The sequence below is a fragment of the Miniopterus natalensis genome, chromosome 14 (assembly GCF_054644295.1).
Source record: "Miniopterus natalensis isolate mMinNat1 chromosome 14, mMinNat1.hap1, whole genome shotgun sequence".
NCBI lineage: Eukaryota > Metazoa > Chordata > Mammalia > Chiroptera > Miniopteridae > Miniopterus > Miniopterus natalensis.
The window spans coordinates 36,594,974-36,616,218 of record NC_142094.1 but is presented as its reverse complement, the minus strand read 5'-3'; the positions used below and the strand labels follow the sequence as shown (position 1 = coordinate 36,616,218).

The following is a 21,245-nucleotide window of genomic DNA, read 5'->3' as shown; positions in this document are numbered from 1 at the left end:
TCTGTGGCTTTTCCCTGAAATGCAGTTTGTGAGAAGCCTCTGTAAAAACAGCTGCTAGACTCTAATTATGAATTTGGGCCCAGTTTAACCATAAGCAGTCCTTTTTGACAGGCATTTCTTTCTACGGTCAACATGGTTATATATCCCACATACTTGATGTTTCCACATTTTTAGAATTTGTATAAATGAGCTCTTGAAAATTGATAAATCAATTCTCCAATGACAAAAAATCGTGGAACTATACATCAGTGTTTCTGAAACTGTGTGTGAGGAAGGGCCAGTTTCCCCCCACCCCAGTTCTTCACGGAATAGTAAGTGGTCCCGTATGTACTGCCAGTAGGCAGCTCTGGCCTCATAAGTCTAATTTGACAACATCCGAACTGCTTTATACTTGAATGAGTAAGAAGAGTCCATTGATTGCGGGCTTGGATGTCTAGACAGTGCCTAAGTAGTGTAAAAATTTTCAAACATTTTCAATTTCTGTACTTATCACAAACAGTACACAGATAGTCTCTGGTCTGCGAACCACACCTTAATTAGTACTCTTTTACATGGTTTCTTTGTTGGCCTCAGAAGGAAATTTTAAGAGGAATCTGTTCCATGTAGTAGTGTGCAATTCTACGATGAAGGGTCAGCTCTTTTGTTTTACTCAGGCCTTCAACTGATTGGATGAAACTCACCTTTATTAGGGAGGTTAACCTGCTTTACTCAGTCTATTGATGCAAATGCTAATCTCATTCAGAAGAAACCCTATACAGACACTCAGAATAATGTTTGATCAAGTATCTCTGGGCACTCCATGATCCAGCCAAGTTGACAGGTAAAATTAACCATCACAGTAATACTTCCTTAAAACTGTCACATATTAAGTGAAAAAAAAATTGCTCAGGCAACTAAAACTTTTTACTGAAGGAAATTTACAAGGAATATATATTGAAGGCAAGAGAAAGAAGTGGCCAGTGTGGCTAAGTGGTTAGAGCATCGGTCTGCCCACCATGGGGTTTTGAGTTCGATTCCCGGTCAGGGGATGTGCCTGGGTTGCAGGTTCAATCCCTGGCCCTGATCCTAGAGTGTGTGGGAGGCAGCCAATCTATGTGTCTCTCTCACATTGATGTTTGCCCCTCCTTCCCTCTCTCTCTCTCTCTCTCTCTCTCTCTCTCCCTCTTTCTTGCCAGCTTCCTCTCTTCCATGCTCTCTGAAAAAAAAAAAAAAAAAAAAGCAATGGAAAAAAACAAAATCAAAAAATCCCTAGGCGCTAAACAGAAACTAGCATTTGCAAACATAATAATTATAAATGCTATTGCTCAGTACCTTGAGAATACAGTTTAGCATTTGTAGGATAAATTATACAAAAAACTCTAAATTATCTCTGGTATTGTCTATTGCAGCTGATAAACAAGTAAATTTATACAAGCTGTTTGAATTGTTGAGGATTTTGACTTGACTAAATCTTTTGGAAATGGTATTTTAAAATGGCACAGCATTAGGAAGGGACTTATTTTTGTGTATGGAGACGAATTTTGAGAATTTTAAAGTCGACTTGTCAGAATTGGTAACCATGACTAACACTGACTCCTACAGGGGTCAATGTTAACATCAGACTTATGCAACATAAACACAATGTGACAAGATTTTGCCAAGACAGAATTTTAACCAACTTATTGTACTATTAACCAGAAACAACATTGAGCTCTAAACTTAAAAACTATATAAATAATAGCAATGGTAATTAACCATGCCTCACACATAGTTCATGCTCCAAATAGCTGTAGTAGACATAGTGAATGCTGAGAAAATTTTTAATTGCTCAAGGTACTCATTTATTAAGCTTTCCATGGAAGTTCTCTTTGTGGAATTTGTATTGAGGAATAGATTCCCCACTAGGGGGTGTGCGTGTACCACTTATATTCCAAAATGGAGGTTAAAAAAACCAAAAAACTAATTAAAAAAATAAACACGTGTTCTTGGATCTATCTGTTCTCTGGTTTTGTTTCTTTTTAAAATAAATTTTTAAAGGTTACACTTATTTTGTAAAAAGAATGAAAAATTTCTAAATGGGAGAAACCAAAGGAAAAAAGTACATTTTTATAGTTAGGGATAATGCAAATGAAAATAGCGTATCAAAGGGCACATGTATCTAAATTAAAACAAAACTCACTAACTCACTTTAAGCTGAGCAATTATTTTAAATCATGAATGACTCTTGGTTATAGGCATTATTCTACACCCCCCCTCCCCCCCACATGTTTATTAAACACCTAGTATGTGGCAGGAATAAGAAAACATCTTTGCCTTAGGGAGTTCACAGTCTAATGGAGAAGACAGTCATGTAAATGTGAAGCATAATGCAACACTAAATGCTATAATAAAGATTTGAAAAATATGCTTTAAGAGCCTAGAAAGGATATTAGCTATGGTGAGGGGAATTGTGACAGAGAAGGAGACATTCCTGTTTCCTAGACTAACTGCTTTTATCTGAACTGGACCTCCCCAATATATCTGTTGACAGATTTCAATCCTGGTGGCTAAGATGTGTGTTCTGTTTCTATGCTACTGCTCTATAGACCGACTGGCAGCCACAGGGTATATTTGGAAGGGACACCCAGACAATTAGTTTAGTTGAGTGAGGCAATGGGATGTAAAAGTGAGCATCTAAAAATTCTTGAGAAGTGAAAAAATAGTCCTGTAGGAAGTCAGCTGCATTGTCATTGGAAATTACTGGAACCCCAGTCAGCATGACATTAGTCTGCTTAACTGACTAGTGAGTTCCTAATGAAAGCTGTATTTTACTTGTGCTACTTGAATAAATCTGGAGTGTCAGAGTCTGCTGGTTTATGGGAAAATAAACCCTCCTATACTTATGCCCTATAGATGAAGATGTGTGGTTCTCTCTATGTTTAAGCATATGCACTTGGACGAGCTAAATGAGTACCTAGAAGAAAGAAGAGCTTATAAAAAGCCAATTCCTGTGGTAGGACAGGGTTGCTCTCCTGTACTCCCCCAGAGCAGTTTTGTACACAATGCTGTAATTCTCAGGTGCCCTCATTGACAATTTAATGAGAATGCAGTTATAGGCAATGTGAGTCTGTACAAGGTTTGGTACTTGTTAAAGCAGCAGAGTTATTTTTTAAATGAAACAAACAAAAGGGATAAAACCTAAAGATGTGGTTTGATTTAGATGCCAACACTTCTCCATTTATCTCCAGAATAAGTGCCAAAAAATGGGCATGTGGGTAGGGGGAGCAGGTGAGGGGTGGGGGCGAAGGAAACACCACCTTGATATGGATTTTAAAACTCTAGGAAACCAAGGGCAAAATAATAACAAGTTTAGAGGAGTGTTTAGGTATTTTATGAATATTTTGTGAAGCTGTATCTTTAGCTTTTCTTTGGAGAAAATTATGGAAAAGTATACACAAGATTTTAGCATTTTTATGAAGATAAGATTATTTGTTAGTCAAAGTTAGAGGGAAACTGAAAGAATTCCAGATTGTTCTGTCAGGATTTTGGAATAATACAATGATAGATGAAACTTAAACTCAACATAAGCAAGGTAATGCTGCAGAAGCTGAGATTTTCAATAACTATGTTTATGCATTGTGACAGCTTATAAATTAAACCCTAGAACTTTTAGGAAATACACTCAGCCATCACCAGGGAAAATATAATAGAGGTGACTGCTCTATAAAAAGGGGTGTTTGGACCTGATGCTATATTGAAATGGAAGAGGAAGTAATTTGAAAGCACCATTTTACTGAATATTTGGTGAGTTTGTATGTCCTACGATTAGAAAACAAAAGCAAAAAAACCCATCAGAAGTTGCTACGAAATATAAGTGGGCTGGGTAAAGGCTGGTAAGAGTGTAGGTGCAAATTATATGACTGTAGATTCAAATAAAAATAAAACTATTGCTTTTCAGATTCTTTGTATAATGAATTAATGTGGAATAGTATTTAAAAGAGACAAGCTGACCTGATTAGAATACTCAAGGAAAAAATGAGGAAAGTCAAAAGTATTTTGTAAAATTTATTACTGCAAATAATTTTTAAGAGGGCTTGAGACAATTCTAAACCTCAAAACCCCAAAACGGAGACATTTCCATGCAGTCATGTATGATCACTAAACTTCTGCGGGCCTCTATTTCCCTGTCCGTATTGAAGAGTCAACAAATGGTTTCTTAAATGGCTTCTGACTACAAACTAGTTTTCTTTTGTCTGAAACTATGTTTAATATTAACATAGTTAAGTTTGAAGAAATTTCCCCATCCATCGTCTTAACTCTTAATTAGTATTGCTTTGTGGCCTACGTATTATCGTCTACTCTTCCTCTGACTCAATGTATTGATCAGCTTATCCCAGGCGGAGGAGAGCCCCTGACATTTTCATAATATTGAGAGGGCTGTGAACATTGGTCCACCTTTTAGGGATTTTTCCCACTTAAAATTTTATTTTTTTTAAATGTGTAGAAGGAAAAATATGGACATAGTAATGATAAAAACCTGGGTTTGAAACCTACTCTTACTTACCAGTTGATGGCAATAGCAACTGTGTTTCCTTATTTGGATAAATAATGCTAATACCCATCTTGCAGAAGCATTCAGATCAATACATTTTGAGGTCGCTGTTCATTTTATTTTTATTTATAATCCGCTAGGGACTAACTAGAAAAGAAAGATTTAATTATTTTTAGAGTCTTAAATTAAAGAAATCACTACCGGCTTCCAATAAAACCTTTAAACAAAATGAAGTCTCACAAATAATAAACATCAGCCAGTCTGACGGGGTTTGAGTACCAAGGGGATTTGGGGCAACAGGCATTCAATCAACATACCCCTCCGGATTCTTCTGCAGACTTTTGTAACCGGTCATTTCGTTTCTGTGCAAGATTTCCAGGATGCCCCGGGAAAATGAACCCTGCTTCCAACAAATTAGGGTTTGAAGTCTTAATATAGAAGCGGCAGGGTCCGTTTCCGCAGCTAAGAGCCTGTTCCTGGACGCCTGGAGGGTGGGTCAGAGAGGCTTGCAGCCCCAGCTCCTCCTTGGTGCCGGGACCTGCAGGCGCCTTTCCCTCCCCCTGCCTTCTTTCCCTTCTTTTCCTGGGGTTCCCCCCACCCCGTTCGGGTCCCCTTTCCACCCCCGCTTTCTCCCTACGAGGTCACAATAGGAAACGGAAGGATCTGTTTGTTGCTTGGTGTGGCGCGGAAAGGTGGTTTTCACCAAGGGGGAGAGCTCCTCCCCGGGTCCGCGATTTCGCAGTGAGTCCGCCGCCGCCGGCCCCCGGCCCCCGGCCCCGCCGGGGGGTCGCTTCCCCGGAGAGGAGGTGCGGGTCTGCCGGAGGGCTCTGAGCCTCCCGCCACCCCCGGAGGGCCGCGAGCGCGCGGGCTCGGGATCCCCGGAGGCGCGGGGAGCGCCGCCCCTCGCCCTGTGCGGGGCCGCGGGGGAGGCGCGGGGGAGGCGGCGGCCCCGGCCCGGCGGGGGAAGCCCGTGCCGGGGACCCGAGGGGCGAGGGCAGCGACTCGGCGGCGGAGGCGGCGGGGACGCGGCGCGGCTGCCGCAGGGGAGCGGCGGCGGCGGGCGCGAGGGGCGGGGCACCCTCCGCAACTTCTGCCGCTGCCTCCCCGCCGCTCTCCGCCTGGCCGCGCGGCGGCTGCGGGCTGCGGGCTGCGCTACCGCGCGCCGAACCCGGTCAGCCCGCACTAGACCCCGCGCGCCCCGGGCATCCGTCGGGTGCCGAAGGCGCCTCCTGCAGGGAGTCCCCGCGCCGCCGCGCTCCCGCGGTGTCCGCAGCGGCTGGGGCCCGGGACGTGCGGGGCCGCGAGGCCGAGCCGGGCGCCCCCCAGCGGCCGGCGCGGGCCCCATGGCTGGGCCGGGCGGAGCGGAGCCGGCGAGGTGAAGCCCCTGGGCCCGCAGCCCGAGCGCGTGGCGGGGGCGCCGGCTCCATGGGCAGCGGCGCACAGCGGCAGGATGATGGACGTTAACAGCAGCGGCCGCCCGGACCTCTACGGGCACCTGCGCTCCGTCCTCCTGCCGGAGGTGGGGCTGCCGGACCTGAGCCCCGACGGCGCCGGCCCGGGCGCGGGCTCCTGGGCGCCGCACCTGCTGCGCGGGGGCCCCGAGGTGACCGCCAGCCCCGCGCCCACCTGGGACGTGCCCCCGGACAACGCCTCGGGCTGCGGGGAGCAGATCAACTACGGCAGAGTGGAGAAAGTTGTGATCGGCTCCATCCTGACGCTCATCACGCTGCTGACGATCGCGGGCAACTGCCTGGTGGTGATTTCCGTGTGCTTCGTCAAGAAGCTGCGCCAGCCCTCCAACTACCTGATCGTGTCCCTGGCGCTGGCCGACCTCTCGGTGGCCGTGGCGGTCATGCCCTTTGTCAGCGTCACAGACCTGATCGGGGGCAAGTGGATCTTTGGCCACTTCTTCTGCAACGTCTTCATCGCCATGGACGTCATGTGCTGCACGGCCTCAATCATGACCCTGTGCGTGATCAGCATCGACAGGTAAGGGCCGGCCGCCCCGTCCCGCGGCCGGCGCGCTCGCCTTCCCCGGGCGGGTGAGCCAGACTTCGCGGCGGGATGGAGGGCTGCGCGTAGAGCCACCCCCCACGCCAACCCCGCACCCGCCGACTTCAGGGAGAGCAAAGCCTGAATTCACCTTTCAAGGAAGAGCCCGAAATGTTCTGGTTTACTCTTGAGGATTTTAAGACTAAAGTTAAGAGTGTTTCAAGCATTAGCAGTTCCACCAGGGGGTCTCTTGTCTTGGTTTTCAGGAGGGAGGAATCTGATCCTCTCTGAGCTTGCCGTGAGCTCTAAAGAATCAATTCTTACTTTAAGAAATCAGTCGGAGAAAAGTCACCTTGCTTTCCTGATGGTAGGAGCTACTCCCCAGGCCGGCGAAAAGACCTAGGGGGGGGTCCTAGAATTGGGGGGGTCTACATGTCTTAACGTTGCACCCCTAAGATTGCTGATTCTGAATCTCATTCCCTTGGAGGTCTGGTTTTAGTGTTTGGCAACAACGCCCTTTGCATCCTGTAGGCTTACTGACTGGAACCTTACTCTCTGTCTGAATGGTTGGTTCTAGCCTTTCATCATATCTCTTGGGAATCTTCTCTTGAGAACTCCCCCACTGGAGTAGTTGAAACATAGGCTGACCGTTTGTCAGGGATGCTGGGGGGAAACATCCTGCTTTGGGTATCAGATTGGACTAGGAGATCCCCAGGATTTCTTCAAACTCTAGGATTACAGGATTCTGCATTGGAGCTAGTCTTTGGCCCTAGAAATATTATGCAATTGACAACTTGAAGTATGGTCCTAATACTTTCTGGCCTTGGAACAACTCTCTGCTTCTCTCAAAACTGAAATATTAAGCCTTAATATTCACACTCAGAATTCTGCTGGTATTTCGAAACCAGCACAGGACTGGTATTCTGTTGTGTTTAATGGTACAGAGAAATAGTTGCTTATTTTCTTTGGGGACCTGCAGAACCTTTAAATATGTGGACCTTTTGGCATAGGAGAAATAATTGATTCCTCCACACTTTAAATGATAGTGCCTCAAAAGATGGTTTAGCACGAAACTGAGATTTTCTTCCTTGTAAACACTGCTGTTTGTGGTTTGTTGATATTTAACATGTTCTGCTATTTTCCTGCTTGGCCAGGGTTTATAATAACTGAATCAAGAGAATGATAGTAAAGGGGATATTTTCAAGGGTAAAAAAAATACATTGTAGCTGTATTTAAACAGCTAGATTATTTTTTAAAAAATGGGTCTTCCCGTTTTATATATTATGTTAGGAGCTTCTGACAGCAAACAAGGAATTATTTTTAATAGTACAAGATGAAATGCATACATGAGAATATTAGCTTCAAACTTGACAGCTGAAGTTCTGAATTACTGTCACTAAGAATGTAAAAAAACATATGCATTTACAGTCTGGTTGTGGCAACAGGAACTAGGAAAGCGCACTCAATATATATAGTAAGTATAAACATGAATTATAAGCGCAAAAATCTGACTGTTCAGCCAACCAAAACAGTGCTGCTTTCATGAATGGAGTCCTTTTAAATGGAACTTAGTGTATGTAGTAAAACAGGAACAATTTATGCTGTAAGTAATGCATTTATAATCTTTTTTTTCATTAGCACACTGTGTTATCATTGATAAATGGTAACACACTGTGCTAATTTGTCTCCTAAGACATCCAGTGCTTCTGTTCTTCTGGGCACATTTCGGTTTGGCTGGGACCACCCTGAGATTCCCGTACGCGAGCTAAAGGTTATCTTCCCTCAGTGTGCACGTGCGACTTACCAGCAGCAGGAGCATCTTGAATATAGAGAAGTGGTTAATCCTTCTTGTCAAGAGCGTCTAATTTGTTCATCAGCTGTATCCGTATGATGTCACAGACTGTGGTAATACAGGGATATAGATTCTGTCTCTTCATTTCCCGTAAGAATCGTGCCTTTGATGATTTCTGCTTAAAAATTATTTTAGAAGATGAACATGTCCTTTCTTTACATAATATGGAGAATTGATTACATTGGGAGACGTAGATTGCTTTTCTTTCAACAACACACAGAACTAAAAATGAGAAAAAGGAAAATGCATTTGCATCTAAGGTGAATGATTTTTGTAAAGATTGCTTTCTTCAGTTCCATTGTAGAATATGACTGACGATATTAAAATGTGCTAAGAAAATATGAAAGAAACTTAATCTTCATTCATTTATTCACTCTGTTTTGGGTAATACAGGTTGTGCAGTGCTTTGTGCAGCATAATCAGAGATGAATGATGATAATAGTGCTTCTGAACTCGCACTGTATTGTGAGAGTTTGGATTTCTGTTGGGCATTTAATCTTTGGCTAATGGAACCTTTGATTTTCTTAACCACCCCCCACCATACTGGGGTGCTTTTCCAGCTCTTTTCAATGCAACTTCATGCCACTTTTCATCATAGGTTTGCACACTTCCCACATCCACCTTTTTCAGATAATGACTCATGATCATTGAAAAAGTAGCAGCCATTGGATGGGAACTCCCTTATCTTTCCACTCCCAAACAAACCTTTCCTGCATCTGTACCCTGTTTGTTCCCTTCTAGTTAAAAAGCAAGAAGAGCCCTAGCCTGCTTTGCTCAGTGGTTAGAGTGTCAGCCCTCGGGCTGAAGGATCCGAGGTTCGATTCCTGCCAAGGGCACGTACCTCGGTTTCAGGAGTGACCCCCACTCCTCCCCCGGTCCCGGTTGGGGTGTGTGCAGGAGGCAACCAATCAGTGTGTCTCTCTCACATTGATGCTTCTCTTTCCCTCTCTCTCCCCCACTCTCTCTGAAAAGCAATGGAAAAAATATCCTCCGGTGAGGATTAAAATAAATAAGCAAATAAATAAATAGCAAGAAGACATCCTGTCCCTGCAAAGACCAAACCACCTGCCCTTCACATCCCATCCCCTCTCACCTTCTTGAGGACTTTGTTCCTTCCTTGATTCCTCATCTCTTCTTTGTCTTCATTGTTTCCTCAAAACTAGGTCAAACTCGATCTTCTGTTTTTAAGAACTCTTTCTTTGGCCTTACTTCTCCCTCCAGTTACTTACTGTCCACTTCATAGTTAAGCTGTGCCTACAACCTCTCTTTATTTCCTTACTCCTCAGATTAGTTTGACACTCAACAGTTCTACAGTTCAGCAGTTCCCCCATTAGGATGCTCTTTTTTGTGTGTGTGTTAAATCTCACCTGAAGATATTTTTTCCATTGATTTTTTTTTTTTTTTTTTTTAAGAGAGAGTTAAAGGGGGCGGGTAGAGAGAGAGGGAGAGGGAGAGAAACATCGATGTGAGATAGACTCACTGATCAGTTGCCTCCCGCATGTGCTTAACCGGGGTGGGGATCCTGCAACCCAGGAACATGTCCTTAACCAGGAATGGAACCTGAGACTCCTTGGTCCACAGGCTGATGCTCTAACCACTGAGCCAAACTAGCCAGGATCTGGATCTTTTTTGTTCTTCAGTTTTGTTTTTGTTTTTTTGTTAGATTCCACATATAAGTGAGATCATGTGATAATTGCCTTTCTCTGACTGGCTTATTTCACTTAGTATAATACTCTCCAGGTCCCTCTGTGCTGTCTCAAAGGGTAAGAGATCCTTTTTTACATCTGTATAGTATTCCATTGAGTAAATGTACCACAATTTTTTAATCCACTCATCTACTGATGGGCACTTGGGCTGTTTTTCAGATCTTAGCTATTGTAAATAACGCTGCTGAACATAGCATAGGGGTGCATATATTCTTTCTGATTGGTGTTTCTGGTAGGATGCTCTTTTAAAAATAGAAATCAAATTACCTTTTATGTACAGTTTAAAAACATGCAAAAACAGTTCTACATATTGTTTAGACAAGCCTTTATAAGAATAAAAGTACAAAATCATGCAGGAATGGAGAGCACCAAGTTCGGGAGAGTGGGTGGAGGTGCAGTCACAAAGGAGCACACATATCACTATATTGGTAATGTTTCTTTTCTTAATCTTGGTGGTTCCTACAGTCTTATTATTCTTTGTATAATTTTTCTGTATGTCTGAAATATATTTTTAAACTTTTTTTGAAATACATCCATGTAATCTGCAATTATATAAAAAATTGAACATTACCAACCTTCCAGAAGTCCTCTCCTGCCCTTTTCCAGTTTCTAATACTCCCAAAAATAACCATTGTCCTGATTTTTAGCATCATAAATTCGATTTGCTTGGTCAGAACCTTATATAAATGGAATTGTATATTATGTACTCGTAAATCTGGTTTCTTTTGCTCAATATAATGTCTGTGTGATTCATTCATAGATTTTACCCTGTCAGTATTTTATTTTTTTTTCTTTGCTGAGTGGTAGTCCATTTAATTTGTTTATGAGTTCATCTATAGATGGATGTTTGAACTGTTTCCAGTTTCAGGACATTACTAATAGTGATTCTATAAATATTTATTTGTGGACAAGTCATTTTGTGGACATGTTTTCACTTCTTTTGGGTAAATATAATACTGGGTAATAAGGTACTTTATTGTATTTTAATTTTGTTTACCCCCCTCACACCATTTGTGTTATCTTTGTCATACATTTTAATCTACATATTTTAAAAACCTATTAGGTGTTATTTTTATTGTCTTTAAAAAATTTTTTAAAATACGTTTTTATTGATTTTTAGAGTAAGGGAGAGGGATAGAGAGATAGAAACATCCATTGGCTGCCTTCTGCATGCCCCCTACTGGGGATCAACCACAGAACCCGGGCATGTGCCCTGACTGGGAATTGAACTGGTGACCTCTTGGTTCATGGGTAGATGCTCAACCACTGAGCCATGCTAGCCGGGCTTTATTGTTGTTTTAAAAATCAGTATTCATTTTTATTTACCCACAATGTTTACCTTTTCCATTGCTCTTTATTTTTTTCTACATTACCATGTTTTCATCTGGGATTATTTTCTCCTGCCCAATGAGACTTTCGTTAGCATTTTAAAAAAGTGACTGCTGGTGACAAATCTGTTTTTACTTGCCTGAAAATGAGTTAAATTTGCCATCATTTTTGAATGATACTTTCTCTGAGTATGGAATTCTATATTTGAGAGTTTTTTAGCACTTTAAAACATTATTCCACTGTCTTTAGACTTCCATCATTTCTATTGAAAAACCAACCATTAATAAACATTATTATTACTCCTTTGAAGGGAATGTGTCTTTTTTCCTCTGGCTGCTTTTAGGACTTTCTCTTTATCTTTAGTTGTTGTTTTTTATCAGCCTTTCTTTGATGTCCCTAAGTCTGGCATTATTGGTTTTTTTTGTTCTGTCAGCCCTGCAGGGGTTCTTAGTAATTTTTGTATTTGTACATTGATGTCTCTAATGAATTTGCTGTTATCTCTTTAAATACTTATACTGTCCCATTCTTTATTCTTCTGTCTTTAAATTTATGTAATTTAAACCTTTTTCCTTGATTACATATCTCTTACACTCATTTTCCATTTTGCAATTTTTACTGGACTTCAGTTTTGAAAAATTTTTGACCTGCCTTCCAATTTATTATCTCTTCTGTTATATCTAATCTGCTTTTCAGTCTTATTGAGTTCTTAATTTTACAGCCCTAGAAATTTTATTTGACCCTTTTTTTGAATCTGATCCTGTTTATTGATTCTAATTCTTTGATGAAATTCTCTGCCTTTTTATTTAGTTTCTCCACTTTGTTACAATATTTTTGGGTCTATTAATCATAGTTAAACTCTTTTTCTACTCCAATATCTGAATCACTTGTGGTTTCTTTGTGTGTGATCTGTTTTTCTTCCCTCCTCAGGGTTTTGGGTCGGTGTCTTGGCATACCTGGTAAGTTTTTATTATATACTCAACATTTTGTATGAAAAATTGTAGATGTAGATAATGTTATTTTCCTCCAGAGAAAATAGCTGCTAGGCATGCATATTGGGGAACTGATTATTGTAATCCAATTAGGAACTGAGCTGACCTCTGTGTTTCAGTTTTGATAAAGCTCTGTCTGCCACCGGCTGATACCTCTTTGTAGGGTGTAGCCTTCTTGGGATTTTAGCTACGAGCATGGGTGTTCTCAATGACTTCTCGCCCTGGTTAGTTCAGAACTCTTAGTTTTTCTCTTCTCCGCACTGTGAGACTGTCAAAATTCCTACTGAAAGCTTTTTGGGAGCTTTCTCCGTGGCTTCTTAGCCTCCTGCCCTGTACAGCTTCAGAATTCAGCAGATGTGTGTAGGGGGATACCAGCTAAGTGTTGGGCTTAGTTTTCTGTTCTTACTGGGATTTTGGCCACTCAGGTCTCTAATTTTTGTCTTTCTGTCCTCAAGAGACTACCAAAATTTCTTCTGGTATTTTTGCCTCTTAATAGCAACTCTGCTGACACACTTTCCCTGGATCTTCTGCCCCTTAACCCCTCACCTTTCCATTTTGCAGTTTTCACTGGGCTTCAGTTTTGAAAGTTTTTGATAGAGTTTTGGAAAATGTCCCATGGGAAACAGTGACTGCAGAATTTAGGCTTGTGTCTCTGTGGTTCTCTCTTTTTCAGGATTTTGTCTTCTCTTCTCCTGGTTATCTCAACAACTCTATCATGCCTTTCAGAGTGTGTGTGTGTGTGTGTGTGTGTGTGTGTCCTTTGTCTAGCTTTTCTAGTTGTTTTCATCAGAAGCATTGGTCTGAAGCATCAAGCAGCCCTATCAAAGCTAGAAGTAGATGCGGGCCTGAAATATTTTAAATATGTGCAAATATAGAAGTATAATCATGTAAATTTCCTGCTTAAAACCGTTCATTGGCTTTTCATTTCCCTTGGAATAAGATTAAAACTCTTTAGCACATCTAGAAGGTCCCTGATTTGTTCCCATCTTACTCCCCAACAATATTTTGTACTATATTCCATAGTATTGTCATGTTGACCTTTTTTAGTTTTGCTATCATGCCAACTTTCCTACATCAGGCTCATTCCATGCAAACTCACCAACTAATATATTTGCAAAACTAGGACTTTATGTCTTGAGTTCTATTCCCTAATATATGTTTTTTGATCCCAAGTTGGAAAGCTTAAAAGTGTTCAACCCTCTAGAATGGCAATAATTAAGATGTCTGAAAAATACCAAGTATTGGCACGGATGGAGAGCAAAGGGAACTTTCAGATGTTGCTAGTGGAATTGTGAATTGGTAAACCACTGTGAAAATAGTTCGCATTATTGTGCCATATTGAAGATACATCCTATGATTCTGTTATTTTACCGCTAGGTATATATCAGAGAGACTCTTTGTGACAAGGGTCTCAAACTTGAAAAAATACATATATGTATCAATAGTAAAATAGATAAATATATTGTGGTACAGTCACACAATAGAATACTACTCAGCAGGGGTTGTCAAACTTGAGTGCGCATCAGAACTATCCAGAGAGCTCACTAAAACACAGATTATTGGGTGCCACCCCAAGAGTTTCCAATTTAGTAAATTTGGGGTGGAGCCTAATAGTTTGCATTTCAGACAAATTCCTGGATGATTCTGATGCTCTTGGTTTGGGCACCTTAATTAGAGAATTGCTACTATAAAGCAGGGATGGGGAACGTCTGGCCTGCGGGCAGTAGAAGGCCCACAAAATCATTTGGTCTGGATCTACCAGGCAACTGCAGGCAGGATTAGAAATTTAATAAACCTAGGAGCTTTTTTCATAGCAACAATAATTTTTTATGGCCCTTGACTGATGTTATAAATATCCAAATGGCCCTTGGCAGAAAAAAGTTTCCCCACCCCTGCTAAAGCAACAAAAACGAACAAATTGTAGCTAAAACAAATCTCACAAAGCAATATAAACAATTTTTTAGTATAAAAATTTTGAAATACATTTAAAAGTCAAGAGTATAGCCCTGGCTAGTGTGGCTCAGTTGGTTGGAGTATCATCCCGTACCCCAAGAGATGGCTGGTTCGATTCCTCGTCAGGGCACATGCCCAGGTCGCGGTTCAGTCCCTGGCCAGGGCGCATACAGGAGGCAACCGATCGGTGGTTCTCTCTCCCTCTTCCTTCATCTCTCAAATCAATTTAAAAAAGGAAAAAAATAAGTCAAGAATATATTATAAACAGCCTACTGTATCCATAACCTAGCTTTAACAATAATTAGTTTATGGCCAATCTATTCAATGTATACTTTGCAGCTCCTCCCTCTGCCGTATTTTAAATCAGATTTCAGACATCATGTCATTTCACCCATAAATATTTCAGTTCACAAACGTAATACTGAGCAGAAGAAGCAAAGAGAACAAAAGAACACATAATGTGCTTCTATTCATGTAAAAATTTAAAACAGACAACATCGTTTAGGGACACATATAACTGAAAATATAAAGAAAAGGAAGGAAATCTATATCGTGAGAATGAGGATAGTGATTCCTTCTCGGCGGGAGGGAGAGGGCTGTGATCAGAGAGGCGTGCTTCCGAGTCCGTGTAACGCTTTAGCTCTTAACTGTGGTGATAGTTGCATGAGTGTTAACTTTTAAAATTACTGCTGACTATGCATACATGTTTCAGGCACTTTTCTGCATATGTATTTTGTTTTATAATAAAAGGGACAAGAGTATTTATTTGCTGACATCTCGTGAGGTGCATTCGGATGTGCATGAGAGAGGTCTGATTAATCCGAGCAGACGCAGTTACTGCTTTAATGCTCTCAGCAGCCATTCGGTTTTAGCTTCATGTGTGGGGACAGGGGTCAGCGTTGTGTTCTTCACGGTTACAGGAACTCATCTGGCTTATTCGCAAGAGCCATAATCTTCAGTTCTGACTGGTGTCTGGCCGAAGCCTTGCTTCCTCGCCAGGTTCGATGACTCATTTGCTTCGATGATCTGAGCTCTGCTCTTGGCTTTAATTCCGCTGTGATCAGCAGAGCAGGGGCATTCTGGCTTCTCTGGGTCGCCTTTCTCTTTGAAGGAAGTCATCCTTGCTCATCTCTAAAATTAATTTTCAGCTTGTAGATACACTTTAAGAGTTGAAAGAATCCTCTTCTCACTTCGCGATGGGGAGGCCGGGGGGGGGGGGGGGGGGAGAAACAGGTCTTCTGCTCTGTCCTTTGGTGAGGTAGCATTTCCCACAAACTACTTTTGTTTCTTATGTTCCTTAACAGGAAGTAGCACCCGGGGTCGAAATGCTAGCAGCTAGTAGATGTTTAGCGCTTTATGGTTCACAGATCACTTTCCACATATTTAAATCTCCTCTGATCCTTCCTATAGCCTGTGAGGTGGGCTTTTTTATCCCCACTTGACGTAGGAGGAACTGGAGCAGGAAGCCACTTATGCAGGGACACAGTGTGTATGGGTGGGACCTGTGTTCAAAGCCTATTCAAGTGCCATGTATTTGTGTACACACGTATATATGTAAGGAAAACAGTAAAAGTTTTGATATGGGTCACGATGAAGGAGGTGACCCTGACTTAGGTCTTAAAAGGCATGTTGAAGTAGACAGGTGATGAAAAGGCAGCAGAGCCTCCAGGTGAGGGGAGCAGCAGATGCCGAGAGCCTGGAGGCCGTGAACCAGGCCGCGAGTGCCTTACGGGGCAGGATGGCACGCCAGGGGGCGTCGCGGCGTGGAGAAGCCCAGGGCCGTGAGCTTCACCCTGTGCAGATGCTGCGGGCTGCCGTTCCGACCCCACCCTCCCCTTCCCCCTTAGTTATAGGAATTCCTGTTTGTGCCTGGGACTAGGGCGGCCCAGAATAAATAGTATGTTTCCTAGTGTCCCCTGCAGCTAGGTGTGGCCATGTGAATAAATCTTCACCCAAGAGATCCAAGAGATGTTAGTAGAATCTGTATTGTGTTTTGGCTTCTTGGAAATTTCCTTCTCAAGACAGTTGGTGTGTGCCCCTTCCTCTTTTCCTCCGCCTTGTTGCCTGGAATGTGAGCATGGTGGCTGGAGCTCTGGCCGTCGTCTTGGTCAAGATGTACAACCGGGGCCACGCTTGGGGGTTCCTGGGGATTGTGGACGCCACAAGGATTGCTGGAACCCTGACTTCTTACTAACTGATGAACATACACCATTATGTTATCTGTCACAGGCAGCTGAACTCAACCCCAACTGCTGAACCTCAGGGCCGATTTCTTACCTCACTCGCTCATCTTTCCCACGGATGGCCGCATACACCTCCTGAAACATCACTGTAAGGGAGTCACTGTGCCATTCTCCTTTGGAAACCCTTCAGGAATAACAGCTGTCATTTTTGAGGGCTTTTTGTGCTATATAAATTCCCAAAGACTTTACGTGTGGTATCTTCTTTAATCTTCCTAACCCTCCTGTACGACTATTTATTGAGTGTCTGTCATTGAGTGTCTTGCTGGATGAAGGTAAACAAGACAAGAGTATGAATATTTTTAATCCCATGTTGTAGATGAGGAAACTGAGGAAATGCACACACTGTATGTGACAGGAACGGCATCTGAATCAGAAGCCCATGTGTGCCCTCCTACATCATTGCAGCCGTTGTCTGCTGCATGAGAAGAGTGTTAGAAGATAGCATTTGAGGCTCTTTATAATTTGATTTCAGCCTCCCCTACAGTCTTAATCTCACTAAGTCCATCATAAGCACCCTCCTTTTAAACAATATTTCAAAACAGAGCTACTGTACTTAGCTCCCAAACATTTTCCTCTTCCAAGGTCCCCATCCCAGTAAACATCAGTCTGCACACGGTTGCATTGCTAACCGTTTGGATATCATCTTTGAAACTTCCCACCCAGCCCCTCACCCTCACCAGCCAATCCCCAAGTCCTGCTGATTGTCCCTCCACTTACTTTCTCCCCGGGTTCCCAGCACCAGCAGCCCCTGTCATCTTTTGTTTGGACCATTCAGAGTAGCTTCCTGGGGGTCTCCCTGTAACTGCCCTTACCCATGTTAATGCAGAGTATGTAATCCTACCTGCACATTAGAATCACCTGGGCAATTAAAAAAAAATACCAATGCTTGGAGCCCACCTCTCGAGATCCTGATTTAATTGGTCTGGGTGGGCTTGGGCCTCAGTATGTTTGAAAATATCCCCCAGGTGATTCTAATGTGTAGCCAGCGGTAGGACACCTGAGTTAGGGGGATCTTTTAAAAATGTAAATGTGATTTTATCTATGGTTCCCAAACTTACCTGCATATTAGAATCACCTAGGAATCTTCAGAGGTGAGGCCCACACCTAGGCCATATACAAGCCCAACTAATGCAGCTGGGGCTGGGACTTAGGCATCCATGTTTTGGAAGCTCCCTAAATTAGTCCAATATGCAGACAAGTTTGGGCACTATTGGATTGTGGTTCTCCTCCTTCAAACTTTTTAGTGGGTTAATCTCTCTGCTCTTTGGATAAGATCCTTCATTTTTTATTGAACTAGAAAATTGTATAATCTGACTTTGCCTATTTCACTGGATTGGGGATTGGCAAAGTTTTATCTGTAAAGGACAAGAATGTAAATATTTTAGGCTTGTGGAATCTATGATATCTGTTATAGCTACTCACCTCTGCCATTGCAACCTGAAAGCAGCCTAGACAATATGTGAAGTTATGGGCATGGCTGTGCTCTAATAAAACTTTATTTGTGAATACTGAAACTTAATTTCATATAATTTTCATGTCATTAATTATTATTTTTGATTTTTGAACTGTTTTAAAATATAAAATCCATTCTTTTTTTTTTCAATCTTCACCCAAGAATATGTTTTTATTGATCTTAGAGAGAGAGGAAGGGGGCAGGGAGAGGAGAGAGAGAGAAAGAAAGAAATAGTAATATGAACAACCAGTAGGGCCCTGACTGGTGATCGAACCCACAACCTCCTGGTGTACAGGATGATTCTCCAACCAACTGAGCCACCTGGCCAGGGCATAAAATCCATTTTTAGCTGGGGGTCTATATAGAAACAGGCAATGGCCAGATTTGACCTGCTAGAGTTTGCTGACTTCTCCCCACGATTTGATTCAATTCTCTCTCTGTCTCTGTCTCTGTCTCTGTCTCTGTCTCTCTCTATCTCTCTATCTCTCTATCTATCATCTATCTATCATCTATCTCTATCTCTCTATCTCTCTATCTATCATCTATCTATCATCTATCTCTATCATCTATCTATCTATCTATCTATCATCTATCTATCTATCATCTATCTATCTATCTATCATCTATCTATCTATCTATCTATCTATCTATCTATCTATCTATCTATCTATCTATCATCATCTATCATCATCTATCTATCATCTATCTATCTAACATCATCTATCTATCTATCATCTATCTATCTGTCATCTATCTATCATCATCTATCATCTATCAATCAACCTACCAATTATCTATCTCCCTCCCCTGTGCCCCCATTCCCACCCCCTCTATTCTGGAAACTCAAGTGGTCTTTCAGGTTTTTGACATTTTGACTTTCAGGGCCTTCTCAAGTCCTTTTGTTGCCTGAGCCTTTTCACCCCCAGCACACTTTTCTACCTCCTTGACTGTTTAATTTTTATCACTCTTCGGACAGGTCCTTGATTAGATGTTATTGTCTCATGAAAGTATTCCTGGAGTCCCTAGACTATCTTAAAGTTTTATAACTCCTTGCATTTTTTTCTTCCTAGCACTCACCTCCAATGTTGACCCAGGGCACCCCCCACTCCAACCCATCTGTTAGCTTTTGGGTTAGGGTTGAGGTGAAGTCATTATGGAATATCAGGATCCACTACTTCATAGGTTTAAGATAGGATCCGAGCATTGAACCCTAATAGAGAGGCCAGGGGTGTGTGTGTGTGTGGGGGGGGAGATTTATTTAATAAGCAAATTGTTATTTTTCTACTAGATATATAAGTACTGTGGGGATACAAAGAGTGAATAAAGACATTAGCCCTGTGTTCAAGAGATAACCTATTGAGCATAAATTATTTTATTTCTATATCAGAAAACTTGCATCTTTAAAAAGTTAGGTTATACAAATTGCTTTGCAATCAGTCCCTGTGTGATATGACCTTTCTTGAAGGAGTTTATGAGTCATTTAGCTTCTGGCTGCAAACGGGTTATTTGAGCACTTCCATCAATAAAAACCCAGGTACTCTGTGGTCTGTTTTTTAACAGCCTTGCTCGAAGAATTCTTGTTAAGGACTGCTGCAAAATGATGGCTCCCAGGTCAGACCTCCGTGCCCACTCTTCTGGTGGTGTGCGTTGGAGCACAGGATGCCAACCTCTGGCGGCTGAGCAGCTGTGGACCTTTGGGGGGACATCTCCAGTGCCTCTATTTGGAGAGGTTGATCTTTGCCCACTTAGGGGGTTTGCAGTCTTGCTTTCATCATGGCCTCTGTGCTACTGAGATTTCTAAGCATCCTATGTTTCTGGGCATTCTGGTATTTCCCACTCATTCAGAGATGCAGCTGGACAGCTCTCTTCCTTCGAAATGGTTCTTTCATTTGGAACATCGGGTGGAACAATCCACCTAAAGGGAGATATCAGTATTTGTGGTTAAACATGGGGAGACTTAAATGACATACTCTAACCCATGTATAATCAATCTGATTCAGCTGCCTGAATATTTCAGAATTTTATTTTAGGGAAATGTACATTCTGTATGTTTGGTTTGAAAAATAATCTCTGATAATCTCAATAAACGTCTTTGAAAATTCTTCCATTTTGACAAAGAGATTGCCTTGCAGTTTCATCCATGATAGTTTTCTGGATACTGCAGGCACCTACCACTCTGGCTTCCTTTCTGTGTCACAAAGGTGATAGTCCTTTATTAGCAACTTCTTAACATATCAAAATTGCCTTATTATGGGAGTCATAGGGGGGTTATCTGTTTACTTCTTCAATATCTATTGATTATTTAACCTTCATTGGTTACCCTTAATATCCTAAACAAGGTGAATGAGGCCTTTTCTCTCTTGAATCTCATATTCCAGTAAGAAGAAAGCAAGAAACAGAGAAATTAAAGTGCACAGATCTACAGACACACACACACACACACACACAAATTCATTAGTAATAAGTGCCACAAGGAGAATGAAAATGGAACAGTGTGTTAGAGTGGGAGATCATGGAAGGCCTTTCGGAGGAGGTGACATATACATCAAGGTGCAAACGAAATGGTAGAGCTGCCTATGTGAGGATTAGGAGGAAGAACATTCCAGGAAAGAGGCAGCAGCTGATGTAAAGGCTTGAGCTGCTGAGTGGCAGGTTCAAAGGAAAGCCTCGAAGGAGATGGGATTAGAGCCTTGGTCACAAATCATACTGGGATTCGGGTCAGGTAAAGAGTTTGTATTTTATTCTAAGTGCAGTGGAATCATTGGAAAGTTCGAAGTTTAGGGTGACATGATCTGATTTATGGTTTTAATAGCTCACTGTGGTTACTTTGTGAAATGAAATGGAGAGGAGTGAGGGCGAAAGCTGGGAGAGCAGTTGGAAGGCCTCTGCAGTAACCAGGGTAAGAGGTAATTGGGAGTAGTGAGGGAGGAAAGTGGAGGGATTCCAGGTCAGCCTGGGAGGTGCACTGGCAGGGCTGACTGATGGACTGGATGTGGGGAGTAAGGGGCAGAGATGAAGAAAGAATGGCTTTGTGCTTTTGGCTTAAGCAGCTCTGTAGATGGTGCTGCCGTTTATTGAATGGGGGAGCGGTTGAACTGGTGGTAAAATCTAGAGTTCTGTTTTGAATGGTAAGTTTGACATCAGTAAGTTCGATAGGAGTCTAGAGTTCCAGGCAGAAGTCAAGATTAGAAATACAAATTTGTGTGTCACTGCAGATG

At 42.2% G+C, this 21,245-nt stretch overlaps 1 protein-coding gene across 2 annotated transcripts in view; it reads left to right on the top strand.

The window, feature by feature from the left end:
• The first annotated feature begins 5,945 nt into the window (after positions 1 to 5,945).
• HTR7 (5-hydroxytryptamine receptor 7) overlaps positions 5,946 to 21,245 on the top strand; it is a 65,882-nt gene continuing 50,582 nt past the window's right edge. The window contains exon 1 of one of the 2 annotated variants that reach the window (XM_016220720.2): positions 5,946 to 6,499. In XM_016220720.2, coding sequence (XP_016076206.2) covers positions 5,961 to 6,499 — 539 coding nt within the window. In that variant the 5' untranslated portion in view covers positions 5,946 to 5,960. The remainder of the gene's footprint in view (positions 6,500 to 21,245) is intronic. The other variant, XM_087824435.1, reaches the window with a different exon arrangement.